General features: G+C 45.3%; 1 protein-coding gene across 2 annotated transcripts in view; it reads left to right on the forward strand.

Annotated features, from left to right (window-relative positions):
- Window positions 1-18465, forward strand: part of MTMR12 (myotubularin related protein 12) — a 72255-nt gene that overhangs the window by 49289 nt on the left and 4501 nt on the right. Inside the window, exons 9-16 of one of the 2 annotated variants that reach the window (XM_066373808.1) lie at window positions 5978-6084; window positions 6733-6857; window positions 8301-8379; window positions 9685-9755; window positions 12847-13019; window positions 15601-15768; window positions 16691-16852; window positions 17688-17729. In XM_066373808.1, coding sequence (XP_066229905.1) covers window positions 5978-6084; window positions 6733-6857; window positions 8301-8379; window positions 9685-9755; window positions 12847-13019; window positions 15601-15768; window positions 16691-16852; window positions 17688-17729 — 927 coding nt within the window. The remainder of the gene's footprint in view (window positions 1-5977; window positions 6085-6732; window positions 6858-8300; window positions 8380-9684; window positions 9756-12846; window positions 13020-15600; window positions 15769-16690; window positions 16853-17687; window positions 17730-18465) is intronic. The other variant, XM_066373816.1, reaches the window with a different exon arrangement.

Consider the following 18465-nt stretch of genomic DNA (forward strand, 5'->3'; position numbering starts at 1 on the left):
TTCATTTAGTCTGTTATGGTATGCTAGGCTTTGGTTGAAATACATGAAGAAAAATCCAGCCTAACAGATATGTATTTGAGAAAGAAAGGGATATTTAATAGGCTTTTCTGATAATTGAGACTATTCTTTGGTGGTACACCAAAAGATTGATCAGTGATAGTTTCATATATCTGAAAACTGTTCTGTCAGAGCAATGGCAGAGTGAGAGATACCCTTGATCTGTCCCCTTGAAAATTCAACAGTTACAGCATGGCTGTAACTCAGTGAAGGAACCCCAGCAGGGCTCCCGGCTTGCTTGAAAGATCCATGCATTGAAGCAGCTAAAGGTGGGGAGGGAGTGACTAGGGGGCAAAGGATAAGGATGCAGCTCCATAGCCGACCACTTGGGCGGGGGGCTCTGGAAAGGGGAGAAGTCTAGTGCATCTGCGTTTTCTTCTGCCAGAAGGAGTGGAGAGATTAGTTGGGGGGCACTTTGAGGAGTGAAGACCAGAACAGTGACTAAGTGAGTGACAGGGCAGAGAATGAAACTCTGGGACACTACCAGTGTTCCCCTGGTCTGCCTGCTAGGGGACAGAGAAAGGGAAGTGCAAATGCCCTGGGGTCCCCCAACCTCCCAGGTCCTTCTTCTCTTCCTTTGTGGGGTACAGAGAGTAACAGTGGCATAACCTAGAACCAACTCTGCAGAACCACTGTTTCCCCTGAAGAATAGGGGGGTATTCTCTGTCTTGTCCTTGGTCTGTCAGGACTCAGGTAAAGACACACAGACACCAAAGATCACCATTGCCAGGAGGACGAACGAAGAAAATGATCAAGTCCTCACAGCTCACCCCACACCCATCATTGCAGCTGCAGCATGGCAGTGGGGGTCAGCTGGGGGATTTCACAGAGCTAAAACTTGTAATCCAACGCCACCTACTGGAAAATAATAGGGCCACCTCTGCCTCAGGCGCTAGAGTGGCTCTGGTCGCAATATGGCGACGCCCAGGATGGGCAGAGCATCGCCCCCTGGTGGGCAGAGCGTCGCCCCTGGTGGGCGTGCCGGGTGGATCCCTGTCGGGCGCATGCGGGAGTCTGTCTGACTGTCTCTCCCTGTTTCCAGCTTCAGAAAAATGATAAAAAAAAAAAAAAAAAAAAAAAAAAAAGAAAGGGCCACTTGCAAATACCTGCTAGACACAGAAGTGTCCACCATATACCATGAATAACCAAGAAAGAGATGCAGTACAGAAAGAAAATGGAAAATCTCTAGAAAGCGATCTCAATCACATGGAAACTTAGGAATTAAACAACAAAGAATTAAAAAATGAAATTCTGCCTGACTAGGCGGTGGCACAGTGGATACAGCGTTGGACTGGGATGCTGAGGACCCAGGTTTGAGACTCCAAGGTCGCCAGATTGAGCACGGGCTCATCTGGTTTGAGCAAAAAGCCCACCAGCTTGAACTCAAGATTGCTGGCTCCTAGCAAGGGGTTACTCGTTCTGCTGAAGGCCCACGGTCAAGGCACATATGAGAAAACAATCAATGAACAACTAAGGTGTTGCAATGAGCAATGAAAAACTAATGATTGATGTTTCTCATCTCTCTCCGTTCCTGTCTGTCTGTCCCTGTCTATCCCTTTCTCTCTGAAAAAAAAAAAAAAATCTGAAAATACTTAATGAGTTGCAAGAAAGCCCTGATAGGCAATTTAATGTACTCAGAAAACAAATTAATGAACAAAACGAGTACTTCACCAAAGAGATTGAAACTTTTTAAAGAGAACAAAACAGCCTGACCAGGTGGTGGCGCAGTGGATAGAGCGTCGGACTGGGATGCAGAAGGACCCAGGTTCGAGACCCCGAGGTCGCCAGCTTGAGCGTGGGCTCATCTGACTTGAGCAAAGAGCTCACCAGCTTGGACCCAAGATCCCTGGCTCCAGCAGGGGGTTACTCGGTCTGCTGAAGGCCTGCGGTCAAGGCACATGTGAGAAAGCAATCAATGAACAACTAAGAAGCCGCAACGCGCAACGAGAAACTGATGATTGATGCTTCTCATCTCTCTCCGTTCCTGTCTGTCTGTCCCTGTCTATCTCTGCCTCTGTAAAAAAAAAAAAAAAAAAAAAAAAAAGAACAAAACAAATTATGGAGATGAAGAACTCAATAAATGAATTGAAAAATGAACTATATAAGAATAATAGGTATACCATAAGCAGAAGAGAGGAAGAAGGGAATGGAGCGGCTATTTAACCAAATAATTGATGAGAACTTCCAAGCCTAGGCAAAGAGTTAGATCTTTGAATCCAAGAAGCAAACAGAACAAACACCTAGTTGGCTCAACCAAAAGAGGCCTTCTCCAAGGCCCATTGTATTAGAACTGTCAAAAATATATGACAGAATCCTCAAGGCAACTAGGGAAAAGAAGAAAATAACATATAAAGGGAAGCCCATCAGGTTATCATCAAACTTCTTAGCAGAAACTCTACATGCCAGTAGAGAGTGGAACCAAACATTCAAAGTACTGGAAGAGAGGAATTAATTATAGCCAAGAATACTAGATCCCTTAAAGTTATCCTTTAAATATGAAAGAGAAATAAAAGCTTTTCCAGATAAACTAAAGCTGAGAGAATTTAGTATGAGAAAACCCCCACTGCAGGAAATATTCAAGCAGATTATTCTACCTGATACAAAGAATAAAACAACACAAAATTACAAGTAAAAGCTCCAACAAGCTTACAATATAAACAAGGATAATCTGTGACAATAAAAACAAAGGGAGGGAATAAAGGTCTGAATTAGCAAAGGAAGATGGAGGACAGAAGCATTCATAAGACAAAGAACTATTATATATGTGAAATGTTTTTCCTCAATAACCTAATGGTAACCACCCATTAAAAAAATTAAAACTGGCCCTGGCCGGTTGGCTCAGCGGTAGAGCATCGGCCTAGCGTGCGGAGGACCCGGGTTCGATTCCCGGCCAGGGCACACAGGAGAAGCGCCCATTTGCTTCTCCACCCCTCCGCCGCACTTTCCTCTCTGTCTCTCTCTTCCCCTCCCGCAGCCGAGGCTCCATGGGAGCAAAGATGGCCCGGGCGCTGGGGATGGCTCTGTGGCCTCTGCCCCAGGCGCTAGAGTGGCTCTGGTCGCAATATGGCGACGCCCAGGATGGGCAGAGCATCGCCCCCTGGTGGGCAGAGCGTCGCCCCATGGTGGGCGTGCCGGGTGGATCCCGGTCGGGCGCATGCGGGAGTCTGTCTGACTGTCTCTCCCCGTTTCCAGCTTCAGAAAAAATGAAAAAAAAAAAAAGAAAGAAAAAAAAAAAAAAGAAAAAAAAATTAAAACTGAAATACATAGCTTCAAAAAAGAGGAAACAAAGGAAAGAAGTATGGAATACCACCAAACAAAAATAACTGACAGAAACACAAAGGAGGCCTGTGGTGGCACAGTGGATAAACTGTGGACCTGGAGCACTGAGGTCACTGGTTCAAAACCCTGGGCTTGCCCAGTCAAGGCATATATAACAAGCAAGCGATGAACAACTGAAGTGAAGAAGCTATGAGTTGATACTTCTCACCGCCCAACCTATAAAATCAACACATAAAATTTTAGAGAGAAAAAAAAAAAGTAACACTTCTTAATATATATGCACTAAGTCAGGGAGCACCAAAATATATAAAATATGTAAAAACAATTATTAACAGAACTAAAAAGAGAAACAGACAAAAACATTGCCGTAGTTAGACACCTCAATACTCCATTGACAGCTCTAGATAGATCATCCAAACAGAGAATCAATAAAGAATTATTGACTTTAAATGACACACTAGACCAAATGGACATAATTGACATTTACAGAACCTTTCATCTCAGGGCATCAAATTATTCATTCTTCTCCAGTGCATAGGGAACATTCCCAAGGACATACTATATGTTTGTTGGGCCACAAAACTAGCCTCAATGAATTCAAGAAGATTCAAATTATACCAAGCATATCTCTAACCATAACCCTCTGAAATTAGAATTAAACTGCAAAAAGAAAGTAAAGAAACCCACAAAAGTGTGGAAATTGAAAAGTATTCTTTTTTAAAATGGCTGGGTCAAAGAAGAAATAAAAGCAGAGATCAAAGATATATACAGACAAGAGAGTGTCAACACAGCATGAAAACTTCTGGGATGCAGTAAAAACTTCTCGGCTGAGCTCAGTTATGGTTGTGCCCCCAATAGAAAAGGAATTATGGTAGAATACCACCAAGAGCCACTCTTTCTGCTCCAGGAAAGGAGATAAAGAGGATTAAAAACACACAATTTCTTAGAATCTGTCACCCAGTCATGGCTGAGTGTTTCTCCCTTAATCAGAATGAGCTATGCCAGTTAGGGGCACAGGACTGCTTGGGCATTCAGAATATCACTGTCTTTGGCAGAGGACTAAAAACTGTGGTAGTTCCTTCAATCTGCATGACATTGGAAAAGGGCATATGAGGGCAACAGAGGGCCCTTTGAATTGTCGCACTGTTCTAACACTTCCGCCTCATTGGGAATCTTAAGGAATCTAAGACTGCCCAGCCCTCAGGGAGTCAGAGCTTTTGGGTAGTTCTGGGTCCCTGTGGCCTCGCTCCCTGGGTGGGCTCCTGTCTGTTCCGCGTCAGCTGGCAGTCAGCTTCCACAGCCAGAGCTCCAGTTCTGCCTTCTTCTGAGCTCAGAACCCTTATCTCAGGTGCTGTCTGAATATCATCACCCAGGTGTCCTACTAACACTAGACACCCAACATACCCAATTCTGATGACACGGTCTTCCCCTGGAACACCAAACTGATTCCTCTTTCTGACTTTCTAAGTGTAATGCAGAGTGTCATCTGGGTTGTGTGCTGATGTCTGTAGTCTTCCAGACCAGGCTGCTGCTAGCATATCCAAGGTCTGGTTTATACAGTGCAGTAGAATGGCAACAAGGTGCCCCGCTGGGCAGCTGAAAGCTTCTATGTTTACCTTTGGGCCGAGGCCCAATGGCTTGGTCAGCAGAACAGGGGTTGGGCTTTAGCCACCCTTGCCAGGCCTTCATACCAGGCTTGAAGTCCATGAATGGACTCAGCTGGGTCCCCCAGCCTCACCCTTTCCTCCATTCCAGTCTCTGCTGGCAGATTACTTTGCCCTAGGATCAGTTCTGATCTTTTGTTCCTGCAAAAAGCAAACAAACAAACAAATGAAATTGCCCACTGTATCTGGAAAAGCACTGGAACCTGTCAGTTAAGGTCATCCATATGGCTTCTTCCTGCTTTGCCCTGTATGTTCCTTGGAATCTCTTGTGGTTTACCACACTCTCCTTTATTATATTGGGAAACTTTCCCTTTTTGCGGGTAAGCTCCTTGAAGGTAAACAGAGTATCTTAGCCCTCTTTATATCCTGTCACAACCTAATTGAGTGCCTTGCACATATGATTCTTGTATCAATATATGTTGAATAGCCAAGTTGCCGCTTTTTCTAGTGTGAACTTGCATTATGATAGGCACTGCCCCCTTCTTGCCATCCAGGTAGCGCACGCCCGTTAGAGTCAGACTGCTGTGGCTGTCTTTGCAACTTTGGGGAATTACTTGGTCTCTCTAAGCCTCTGATTCTTGTTGTTAATGGGAATAATAATCATACCAGCCTCAGAGTGAGAATTAAATGAGTTAATTCATATAAAATCCTGACAGTAAGCTTCACTCAAACAATAGCCACTGTCTCGATAATAATAACATTGTTGTCCTCATCTCGGTTCCCAACACAAAAGCCAAATCAAAAGGTGTATGTTAGACCATAAGCAAGTCTGAGCATGTCTACCGAGACCTGTTTTGTATTTAAGACTAAGTCAGTCTTTCTCATTGTAACTATTTCTTAGCTTAGCAAAATTGAGTATATCCAACCATTTTGTATTGAAGTTATAAATTTTTCTGTATGAATTTAAATGCTAAGCTTATCTGTTCCCTGTTGGGTTATGTATATTATATTTGGAAAACCTTGATCTCCCTCTGCAGATATGGTGTTGGTCCTACCACAATGGATGTGCCCTTTTGAAAATGTCAGCACTGCCCAAAGAACAGGATGATGGCATTTTACAAATCCAGAAGAGCTTCTTGGATGGGTCAGTACTGTTCCACATTTTGTTATTGTTCAGCTCAGTTCTTATTTTCTGAGAAGCAGGGAGCAGTTCTTGGTAGTGTGTCCATTTCTGTTTACCTCTGATAGATGGATGAGTGATCGGAACGCAAGGTAAAGTGGTCATTTTTAATTACTTTGAAAGGAGTATAATGTAATCATTAAGAATGTCACCTGCATTATTTTTGAAGATGCACGCTGAAGCATTTGGGGCAAGTGGCATAATGTCAGTAATGATCACAGTTGTTAAATCTAGGTCATGGCACATGCCACTGTGCTATTCTTTTCCATTTTTTCTGAATGTTTGAAAATTTACAAAATAAAAAGTTTTAAAAATTCCAAAGGGCATGAATTAAAAACAGAAAAGGCATAGACTTTGGAGTTAAATTGCCTTAGTTGAAACCCTGGCATAAACTGCATAATCTTGGGCCAGGAAGTTGCATTCCACCTACTTCCGTTTCCGCTTGTGCCGAGCCTGGCAGGCCTGTGGTACTCACCTTGTAGGTGAGGGTTAAATGGGAGGACGCCTCCAAAACTGCACACACATCTTGGTACAAAGTAAGTGCTCAGAAGAAATAAGTCATTTCTACTTCATGCCTGCCCTTCTAATCTCTCGCTACTTTTTGATACCTAGAATTTACAGGATCATCCACAGGCCACCCTATGAAATGATCAAAACTGAAGACCTCTCCAGCAACTTCCTATCTCTTCAGGACATCCAGACTGCCTACTCTAAATTTAAACAGCTGTTTCTTATAGGTGAGAAGAGTGCTGAGTAAAACCTTTCTGTCCAATGGGGAAAGCATACGTCATGTGTCCGGTTGTTGCCTTTTCCCTGGCTTCCTTAGGGTCGTGCGCAGAACTTCCAAGCCGCAAGGGCTGACGGCATGGAGTGGAGGGGCCGGCGGCCAAGGCATGACTGCCATTGCCACACTCCCCGCCATTTTCCTCAGGCATTTACCCCACTGCCCCTTGTCATGGCAGTGAACACAGGGCCACCTGTGCCCTTCTCTCCTTTCCTCTGTGCACCAGTCACCCAGTGGTGAACACTGGGGCTTCTCTGTTCAAAAGTTGTAGAATTGTGCAATGCCTGTACTCTGGCTTGCTTGGAGTGATCTGTAAAGTGCATGATTTGTTTGTTTGCCCTAGTGGCTTATTGAATGGACTCCCCCACTCCAGTGGAAATATTTTTTTCTGACTGGAAAGATATATATATGTAAAAAAATTTTAATTTATCAGAGATATACAAAGTAGAAAATGAAATATGCCCATCCCAGCCACCCCACTTCCCTGCCCAGGCTGCCCATTGTGAACAATTTAGAACTTGAATCATATTTAATCAAGCTAAGTTGGCTATTGATTCTTCTCATTCTTGAATGAGTACCTTCTGAGATTTGTCACAGTTACAGGTAACTTTTCATAACTTGAACCTTTTAGCCTGGCAAAGCCTAACTAATACAGGACTCATTCATTCAGCCGACGTCTACTGAAGTTCTGTTACGTGCGCTAACTATGCAAGGCATTGGACATAAAAATGAATATGATGTCAAGAGAAACAGAAGGGTATACCTGTAACTAAAACACATTGTGACACGTGTAATAAAATACATTCATACAAAGTAGTTATCTCTGGAGAGAGAGATATCTAGCTGATATAGGACTGTGAACATTCAGGACCTGTGGAGGTGTCTTTCTTTGATCTGAATTTGCAGCTTTGAAGTAGTGGACTTCTGTGAAAGGCAGGGCTCTCTGTGTCAGGAAGGATGGGGGGGATAGGGAGGTACAGGGCAGCTGTATTTGTGTATTGAGGGTTCCTGCAGAAGCAGGGCTCCCCCCGTGGGCCTCCATGGCATCAGGATATATCCTGTCGTGTTTTCCACTTTTCGGAGCAGCATCCTGATGTCAGCTGTCACTGCCCAAAGTGTGTTACTCTCCTTGTTGAGTTATAGGGTAGACCGTGCCTCTGATACATATTGTAGGCACTTTATTTGAACAGTAAAAGTCCATTTTTGACTGCAATATCCTTCCAGGGTGTTAATAGCTCAAAAACCATTTCAGCTGGTTTTTAAACACCCTCTCCTTAAAATGGAGACCTGTGTCTGGGTTCTCCTGTGAATAGCACAGCTGAGTAGCATCGGTATTTCTATGGCAGGCGTGTGAGCAAGCCACCTGACTTCTTTACTCTTTTATTATTTTTTTCAGATAACAGTACTGAATTTTGGGACACAGACATAAAATGGTTTTCTCTATTGGAAAATAGCAGCTGGCTTGACATCATCAGGTATTTCAAACCATTGTTTTATTTGTGAATTTTTTAGTTCTCTAATTCAAAGTAGTAAAATAATTGACAAATAATTTAAGTATCTTCTATTTCACAGTTCAGTATTCTTAGATCACATGTTCTATTCGGGCTCATGCTTTTACTTTGTTTTTGTGTGTTGATCAGAATTTACAGACGTGCCACCTGCTCACAGGAGTTGTACTGTAGCCTGTAGACTAGGCGTTGAGAGGAACGAGAAGAGGGGTGAGGTGCCCAGAGTTCTGCCCCAGGCGGCAGTGTGGGCCTGCAGGGAGGAATCAGGATGGAAGGGGAGGGGTGCTGATTTTGTACTATATACCTTTTCAGAAGAATTCTGTGTCTTACATGTTCATTACTTATTGAAAAAATGTTTTAAATCATGATTAATGTCAATTTGTCATTGGGGGCTTTAGAATTAGGTTGAGAGTCCCAGAGAGCAGAATCATATTCCCTTTTGTACTTCATACTTGGACTTGCTCCTCACTGTTGCCTTTAAATAGAGGAGCGAGCAGCGGTGGGAGGCACAGGCCAGGGAGGGTCACATCGGGGAGGGAATGGCCCGGTCCTGGGATATATCCTAGGAGAGAGAACTCTCCCTCGTACCCAGCATGGCGCTCTCTCTCAGCTAGGCTGTGCCCCCCACACTTACAAATATGTTTAAAGAGCCTGCTGCATGTCTCATAATTGACTGTGTTATTGCAAACAGTGGTAAGTGTCATGAGAGAACCTTTCTTTTTTGGTGCAGAGGAGGGTGAGCGTCCACCCAAATGAAGGGCAGGGCAGTGACCCTGACCGGCATAGGCGAAGCCTTAGTTGTGAGTGAGGTCAGAGCTGCCAACAATGGCAACAGTCTCAGGGCCAGTGCATATGAGAGAGGCACTGTGGGCACATTGGGTCTCTGGCCACACTGACCATTTGGCAGGTGACCCTGAATAAGCAGTATGGACATGCAGCACACTGCAGGTGAGGGCTGTTGTGAGTCTCACTGGGACTCACCAACAGACTCAGGTCGGAGTTCTCACTAAGGATTCCTACTTTGGAAATCATCTCTTAGTGTTTTTACATTGATTTTGGGATTCTTTTCTGAAAATTTTAAGTTTCCAATAGACGATGAGTGTCTTGCTGTATCTGAATATTATAAATGGTCATTTGTTTCTTTTGGAGGGTTTTAGCAAAAATAAATAAGATAAAAGCTGCAGATCAGGTCAGACTGTCTCTAAATTTCGTATTGTTCAACATCAAGTTCAAGAACTAATGCCTTTTTTTTCTTATCTCTTTCCCATTTAGACGTTGCCTGAAAAAAGCAATAGAGATAATAGAATGTCTAGAAGCACAAAACATGAACGTTCTTCTTTTAGGTAAAATATTTAAAACCCAAAGTGTGGTCCCATTTTCCTCCACTTGAGATTCAGTTCTGCACATATAGCTCTAGGTTATAGGTATTGGTTTGTACAAGGAATCAACTCGTATAGATATCCTTTCCAGTTTCTCCTACCCTGACCTAGGAATCCTTTGCATTGGATTGCAGAATTACAGTGAAAAGCCAAATTCTTTTTTTTTATTTTTAAGGTTTTGTTTATTATATATATCACATAGGTAGGATATAAAACTGAGACTCATGGATTTCCCTGAGGAGGGGAGTAAAGAGGGACAAATATATAGTGACGGAAAATGACTTGACTTTGGGTGATGGTTACACAGTGCATTCAGCAGTTCAAATGCTATAGAGATGTTCACCTGAAACCTGTATACTCTTATCGATCAGTATCAACCCATTAAATTTAATTACAAAATAAAATTTTAAAAAAATTATTGATTGATTTTTATAGTGCAGGGGAAACAAGAAGTATTGACTCATGCCTGTCCACATGGTGGTGCAGTGGATAAAGTGTTGACCTGGGACACTGAGGACACAGGCTTGAAATCCTGAGGTTGCTGGCTTGAGTGTGGACTTTTCTGGCTTGAGCGCAGGCTCACCAGCTTGAGCACATGGTCTCTGGCCTGAGCGAGAGGTCACTGGCTCAGCTGGAGTGCCACCCCCGCCCCCCGCCATCAGGGCACATATGAGAAGCAATCAGTGAACAACTAAAGTGCTGCAACTACGAGTTGATGCTTCTTACTCCCTCCCTTCCTACTCTGTGTCTGTGTGTGTCTCTCTCACACACACACAAAATCACAAAATAAAAAGAGAACTATCAACTCATAGCTACTTCCCATTAGTTGTTCATTGATTGCTTGTCGTATGTGCCTTGACCAGACAAGTGCAGGGTTTTGAACCGGCGACCTCAGTGTTCCAGGTTGAAGCTCTATCCATTGCACCACCACAGGCCAGGCCAAAAACAAATTCTTTCACTTGACATCTGGCAGATCTGTTAGTGGCCCAAGAAGGAATTATTTGGTATCTTTACCAAAGCTCACATTTCCTAATGTTTGGGATTTTTAAAAAATGTTTTCCATTGATTTGAGAGAGAGAGAGAGAAGCATCCACTTGTTCCACTTAATTGTTTCATTTAGTCATGTGCTCACTCATTGGTTGCTTCTTGTATGTGCCTTGACCGAGAATCTAACCTGTGACCTTGGCATGCTAGGACGATGCTTTATCCACTAAACCACCTGGCCAGGGTGAATTTTGTTTTATATTAACTCAAGTTGGTTAAAGTTATAATCTTTAGATAATCCCTTTTATAGAAAGAGACCTATGGACAGTTGAATTATTTATATATATTTGTGTTTGACAAACTCATGCAGTTGCCATAGACACTTTGTGGTCTGTAATTTCCTTTTCCTCAGTGCGCTTAACTTGCTGTATGTGAGAACAAGACATAAACATTCACAATGTGTAAAAGCAAGTGTAAACCACCATGCAACAAAGATATTACAGGAATTGGTTAGGACTGAACTAAAATAATGTCTGCTTTAGAATTTTAGGTTTTTTATACCCCTACATTTCGAATTAAGTAGATCGTCTCATGCTCTCCTACGCAGGCTTTTATCATTTCTCTGACACACTCCATGACTGCTGAGATTTAGCTTTCACAGGCTGGTGAGAGAAAGGGTCTGCCCATATGTGACTTCTGCACTGCCCAGTGCTGGCTCAGATTTTTAGTACGTTTATTGAGCACATACCATGTGCAGGTCTCTATACTTCTGCCTTCTAGAAGTTTACAGTGTAATGGGAGAGTTGGCCTAAGCATGTTACTGAAGAAGACCTACCCACCACCAGTAGGACAGGACTACCTGATGAAAAGGAGGAAGGCCAAAGATTGGGGCTTCGAGAGCTAGAAGTCCCCAGGGCAAGCCTGCACTGACCACAGAGGCGCATAAAATGAAATGGGAATCTTTGGCTAATGTGGTTGAGGTGTCACTTGCTCCTAGGTGGACTAGAGAGTTGTCTCTAATCTGGAATCTCATTTTCTAGCCCCTCTTCCAAGATGAAAATTCTTTTTTTTGAAACTCGTGTGTTTGTGTAGTTTAGGCTTGTAGGTGTAGAAGCAGCATACGTGTAAACCTGGCCCTGTACTGCTTCCGGTTCTGGGGTCAGAGAGTTTGAACAGTGTAACCGCTCCCTACTTACAAGCCCATTTTTTGTTTCTTTAGTTCCAGTAATACCAGCACCATTATCCTCATGGATGTTTTAAAGTAGCAACGTGAGTTGCACTTTTATTTGTAAAGAGGAAACTCTGGGGTGTTAGACCCTGACTTTTGGATCTTAAAACTTTCTAAAACAAATGCGTGGATGTAGAAGTGTGTTTTTATATGCTATGAGTCATGAATGTTAAACAGGTATTTGAATGGAATTGTCGTTGTGTTTTGTACAGTACACTGCAGGGTTGGGTGCGAGGAAGTAGGCTAGAGAGCTCCCCCTGTAGGCCAGGCAAAGAGCAGCAGGCCCCTCTGCTCCCTTAACAGAAATTGAAAGAGCATGGAGCTGAGAATCAGAGCATTAGGTGCACTTCAGAAATAGTCAGCTATCACCATGGCAGAAGGAGTACAGGAATTGGGAAGAAGGAAGGAGTTCTGAGGTAAATCTGAAAAACAGCTGAGCCTGGGAACAGTGAGTTCTGTGATAGAAACTGACACACCACCCTGGAGGGTTTTGATCTACAGAACACAGCAGGTCACTGATGTGTGTGTGCCAACCTCACTGTGTGACACACCTGAACGCCCACACACCGACAATGGATTTGCCATGTTGTGTTTATTCATTTGTAAGCAAATCCATATTTAGTTCCAGTGTGTGCTAGAACCTAGCCAGGCAGGCTAGAAGCGCTTTGTCTCTCCGTCTGAAACATTACCTTCTTTGCTGGCCCTTGTTTGCAGGGAATTAGAGCTTGACTGTCCATTGCAGACCCTGGTGCTGCTATGAGTGCTGTGCATATGAGTGCTCTTTATAGGTTTTAACACACTTTACCCTCCTTCCTCTTTGCACTGCTCCCTGGGCCCTCGAAGAAGAGAATGCATCCGACCTCTGCTGCCTCATTTCCTCTCTGGTGCAAGTGATGATGGACCCCCACTGCAGAACCCAGACTGGTTTCCAGAGCCTCGTCCAGAAGGAGTGGGTCATGGGCGGGCACTGTTTTCTGGATCGCTGCAACCATCTACGTCAGAGTGACAAGGAGGAGGTGAGTGTCCTCAGTGCAGGCCATTTTGCGTCGTGTGAAGAAGTGCCCAATCTGTTCATTTCTGTCCATCACTGTAGGGTTGCTGTTTGCAGAGTGCACACTATACAACTCAGTAGGAAGCTGTGGTCACTTCACTGTTTAATGACCTTGAATGTTTAAACAATATCGAAATCCTTCCAGAGGAAAGAGATACTGTGTTTAGCATGTTCTGTTCTAAATTGTGTACACGAAAGGTGTATATATGTTTCACGGTGGGAGTAATACTGATTTGTAAAACTTAAATAAAAATTAACTCAGTGAGTGAGACTCCTATAATTTCTATTAAGTTAGCCTTCACAAAAAAATGAGTATTCAGGGTACAAGTTTAAACTTTTTTTTTTTTTTTACAGAGACAGAGAGAGAGTCAGAGAGAGGGACAGATGGGGACAGACAGACAGGAACGGAGAAAGATGAGAAGCATCAATCATCAGTTTTTTGTTGTGACACCTTAGTTGTTCATTGATTGCTTTCTCATATGTGCCTTGACCATGGGCCTTCAGCAGACTGAGTAACCCCTTGCTCGAGCCAGCGACCTTGGGTCCAAAAGCTGGTGAGTTTTGCTCAAACCAGATGAGCCCATGTTCAAGCTGGCGACCTTGGGGTCTTGAACCTGGGTCCTCCGCATCCCAGTTTGACGCTCTATCCATTGTGCCACCACCTGGTCAGGCCAGGGTACAAGTTTCATATAGAAAATACATAACACAAAATAAATTTTCATTGCACATAAACCTTTTCAAAGTAAAGCAAGAGTGACATTATCGCCCTGCTGTCAGAGCCTTAGAGGTGTGTCCTTGAGCCGTGCACATGACCTTTCTGTCCCTGGCTATGTGACTTGCCCTAGACCTGGGCCTCCAAGTCCAAGCACAGAAGTGTTAGTGTTCTAGTTTGGTTAGTGAAAATGAGCCCCCAAGTTGTGTTGTACTTGTCTCGCCTACAGCTGTACACCTTTGGTTGTATTATTAATGGGTATTGAAGAAAAAACGAAAACAGGCATTTTCTTTAGTTCAATCACCCGCAGAGCTTCTGTGTGCTAGTAGCATGACTCTTGGTTTTTCTTACCCCAGATAATGAGCACATCTTCTCTGTGTGAGGCAAACGGCTTTGCCCACACGCTATGGGACTAGAGAGCGGAGGCGCGTGCCCTGATGGCCGTGCGGTGTCCTTGGAGACCCAGGCCTCTCCCGCTAGCCTGGGGCCTTCTTTCAGGCCTCTCTACTACTCAGCATCTCATTGAGCTGAACGGCAGTCACTGTCTTTCATTCTGGGAATGGGCTTTGCCTTTCTGATGGATTCAGATAATATGATGGGCAGAGAGAGCTGATACAGCCTGGGGAAGAGTGCTTTTATGTCTAAGAATTTAGGACTGGCAGGCACCTTGTCTAGTGGAGAGAAAGTCCAAGAGACTGATCTGCTGACGATCCAGCCCTGGCAGAAGTCACTCATAGTTTCTGAGCCCATGTCCTTGACTGCACAAAGAGGTGCAGATATTTTTCACTCTGTTTGATGGTAATGAACATAAAATGAGGTTTCTTAGCATCTCATGTCAACACACCAGAGTTTTGAAGGAAAATTGGGTGGTCTGTTTGTGATATAGATGACGTGGCACTGGACTTCAGTTCAGGAGTCGAGAGCTGTGTGTGAGGTTGGCTGGCCTTGGCGAGGCTGTACCATGGCTAGTCTGACCCCCGACAGGGCCACTGGTGGCACAAGGGGTAAGCACTTTGTGAGTGACAAAGCACCCTAGAGAACCACCATTTCTAGTAATGAAGGACTCACCTCTCGGTAGCTAAGGAAGGAGGCCATCAGTTAGAAGAAATACATTTCTGGCCTGACCTGTGGTGGTGCAGTGGATAAAGCACTGACCTGGAACTCTAAAGTCACTGGTTCAAAACCCTGGCTTGCCTGGTCAAGGCACATATGAAAAGCAACTATGAATTGATGCTTCCTGCTCTTCCAGCCCCCCCCCCACCTCTCTCTCTCTCTCTCCTTTCAAATCAATAAAGTCTTTTAAAAATATTTTTGTGAAAAAAATATATATTTTTTTTTTTTTTTTTTTTTTTTTTGCATCTGCCCCCCTGTCTTCTCTTTTTCTGGGCTCTCATTGAGAGGGTGGGAAAGCAGGTATTGACAAAGTTTGAAACAATTGAATATAGTTTTTTTTGTAATAAAATTAAGAAGAATGGAATTCTTTCAGGGGAGTAACATTACACTTAATTGGGGTCCAATGTTAGTGCTTCCTGTCTTCAAAATCAGCTGCAAGTGCTCATCTGGTAACACTGACCGATAGTGAGAGTTTGCACAGTTCGTCTCTGAAATGAGGCACAGGTAGGTCCTGCCGAATGCTGGTGCTAATCCACGAGCATGGGGTTTCAGTTAGACGTGTTTACTGCTTGGGGTGGGTGAGGCCTTCTGTGTTACCCAGAGAGTACGGTGCTCAGCAGTGGTGGTGATTCCACAGTGTAGAGATGGCTGACCTGAACTCAGGTGGCTGGCAGTGGACCCTCAGTGCCCACTCAGTAACGTATGTCTTGTTTCCATGTAGGTTCCTGTGTTCCTGCTTTTCTTAGATTGTGTCTGGCAGCTGGTGCACCAGCACCCCCCAGCGTTTGAATTCACGGAGACTTACCTGACCGTTTTGTCAGATAGTCTGTACATACCTATTTTTAGCACCTTCTTCTTCAATTCGCCTCATCAAAAAGAAACTAATATGGTAAGAGTCCCTCTTAGAACATGTGAGCTGAAGAAGCCATGTCTCACAAGCAGGGTGCAGTAAGTAAGATTGATGATAAGAATGAAACATACTAAACTGACAGTGTACAAGGCCCTGCTCTGAGAGCTTTCTGAGGATTGTTGTTTAATCCTAACAACACCTGTGGACCTGAATTATTATTATCCCCGAGAAGCTGAGGCACAGAGAAGGGAAGTAACTTTCCCTCAGTCACACAGTAAATATTAGAGGTGGGAGCAAGTATTGGCGTTGGGGAATTAAACAGAACTGAAAGCTGTCCTTTGTAAGATGGTCAGACCAGCTGCCTTCTCCTCCGTTGCCTGCTGTGGAGGTGCTTGGGAGGAGTGGAGGCGAGGCAGAGTGTGGAAACTGAGCCTGTCCCCTCAGTCTCCTGAGGCCGTGCTGCCGAGGGTGGCAACCGGCCTGCCTCAGTGCCTGACCAGCCTGTGGCAGGCGGCGGGGTTTGCGAGAGCCAGGCCTCCGGGAGGGATTCTGCCAGGTCCTGCGGTGAAGAGGGAACCACAGGACCTGGGCTGCCGGTCACACAGACCCTGGTCTCAGCCCCCAACCCTGCTGCCCACCAGCATTGGGACCTCAGACGGTTCACCTTAGTTTTCTGAGCCTCAGTTTTCTCAAATGTAAAATTGCAAAACGTACAGTGACTTCACAGGTTGTTGTGAAAGTGCCCTGGACAGTGGCTGGCGTGTGATCTGCTGTGAAGTAGTGTATCCTCCTTCCTTTCCTCATATCCCACCCAAAGCCTAGAGGACAAGCCTTCAGAAGTGAGGGGCCATGAATGCGCGGTCTCCCAGCGGTGAGGGACGCCCTTCGCGGCGGCCGGCCCTCGGAATGTGTGTGCGCCCCGGCCCTCCTGCGGCGGCGTGACCTATGCTTGTTTTGGCAGGGCAGGGAGAGCCAGGATACACAAAGCAAGCCTTTGACTCTGCTCACCGTGTGGGACTGGTCTGTACAGTTTGAACCCAAAGCCCAGACGTTGCTCAAAAACCCTCTGTATATGGAAAAGCCAAAACTGGACAAAGGCCAGCGGAAAGGAATGCGTTTCAAAGTAAGCTGTCCAATGCCTAACCCCTTCTTCTGCCCAGATACCCCATGTGTGTAGGATAAAAGTTCCCTGCAGATCCTGCAAGCCGTCTGTGCAGTTGTGGAGGACAAACGCTCATGGTCCCTGAGAACCCTTTGCTTTCAGCAGATCAGCCTTTGCCCTGATGAGACATGGCCACTTGCTGAATGTTGCTTGCTGCTGCCAAAATTGTCGTGTTCCTGGAATTGTGCATCTTATTTGAGTGTGTGGCTGGTGGGGTGAAGGGAACGTTGATGGTGTGGGTGTTACTCTGTGCAGCAGTGCATGTCTTCATAGCAAGGCCTTTCTTTGGGGGATGCACCTTTGACCCTTTTTGTCACGACCTGTGCAGTCTCTCCCCCCCACCCCGCTCTCTTGTTCCAGCACAGAAAGCAGGCCCCGGACAGATTTGGCCCTGCGCTCTAAACCACAAATGTCGAATAGTTCGGGTTTCACGTAGGTATTTGTTCCTGACTACTAGTTAGTAAAACCCAGAGTCCAGAGTTCCCTAGATGATGCATGATCTACGTGGCGTTTCCTGGCCCAGTATTCCGCCCCTTAAACCCTGCAAAGGGGAGAGCAGTTGGGCAAATTCCAAGGCAGTGCTTGTCACCGCCTGCCCTGGGGAGCTCCAGGGAGCCTGGCTTGTTCTGGTGTGGGAGGTGGCCTCATTCTTGAGGCTTGAGGACCCAGGCGAGCCTGAGCCAGTATTCACAAAAGGTGCCAGCTGCCAAACAACGTAAGAGCTGCTGCTTGGCCCTTTGGAGGGTCCTCAGGCCCAGGGTGAAGGTGTTTGCTGATTTAACCTCTTTCCTCCCAGCTGGAGCAGAGCGCCCTGGGCCTCGGAGCAGCGTGGCCAGAGGTTCGTTTTTCTTCCTGTGCTATGCCCCCTGGTGGCTACAGGCCCACTTCCCTAGAGAGCTGGGTTAGGGTCACAGACTGCCCCAGGACAGTGGGTACAGGACCTCAGAGATGGCAAGGCTGGACCCCTTATTTTGTACAGGAGGAAACTAAGGCTCTACCTTGTAAGATGGGGTTGCATTTCTCTGCCCAGATCTGGTGTTTTCAATGTCTTTTCTCCTTGTAGGTTGGGGCAGATAGCCCGGGCTCCAGAAACTGACCAATGGGAGAGGTTTGAGCCAAAGGGTTGGACAATCTCAGATAGTACTAGACAAGTTCAGGTTGGGGCTGGGGCAACAAGGAGCTTTGAAGCCTTCGGGTTAGGAGACCAGATGTCAGGCTTAGGCTCCTTGTTAAGTGGACGGGCAGGCTTGGAGAAGTTCTATAGAGACTGAAGAGGCTGTGGCTGGCCAGCATGAAACACTGCTCTGTGAATGACTTCAGGAGGCCATGGGTCTGCTCAGGCATATGATCTCAACCTAGCCTCAGCCTTGACCAGGCTCCAGGCATGTGGTGCCGTCCCCACTTGAACACTGTTCACTTAGAGGATGGGTAGAAGGGGCGTCTAAGACAAATAGAGTCTGTTAGGAGCCCATACTCTGGAGCCAGACTGTCTGTGAGTGAAACCACTTCTGGCATTTGGTAGCTGAGGCCATGGCGGATTACTTAACCTCAGTGCCTTAGTTTCCTCATTTGTA

This window comes from Saccopteryx leptura, chromosome 1, assembly GCF_036850995.1.
Source record: "Saccopteryx leptura isolate mSacLep1 chromosome 1, mSacLep1_pri_phased_curated, whole genome shotgun sequence".
NCBI classification, from domain to species: Eukaryota; Metazoa; Chordata; class Mammalia; order Chiroptera; family Emballonuridae; genus Saccopteryx; species Saccopteryx leptura.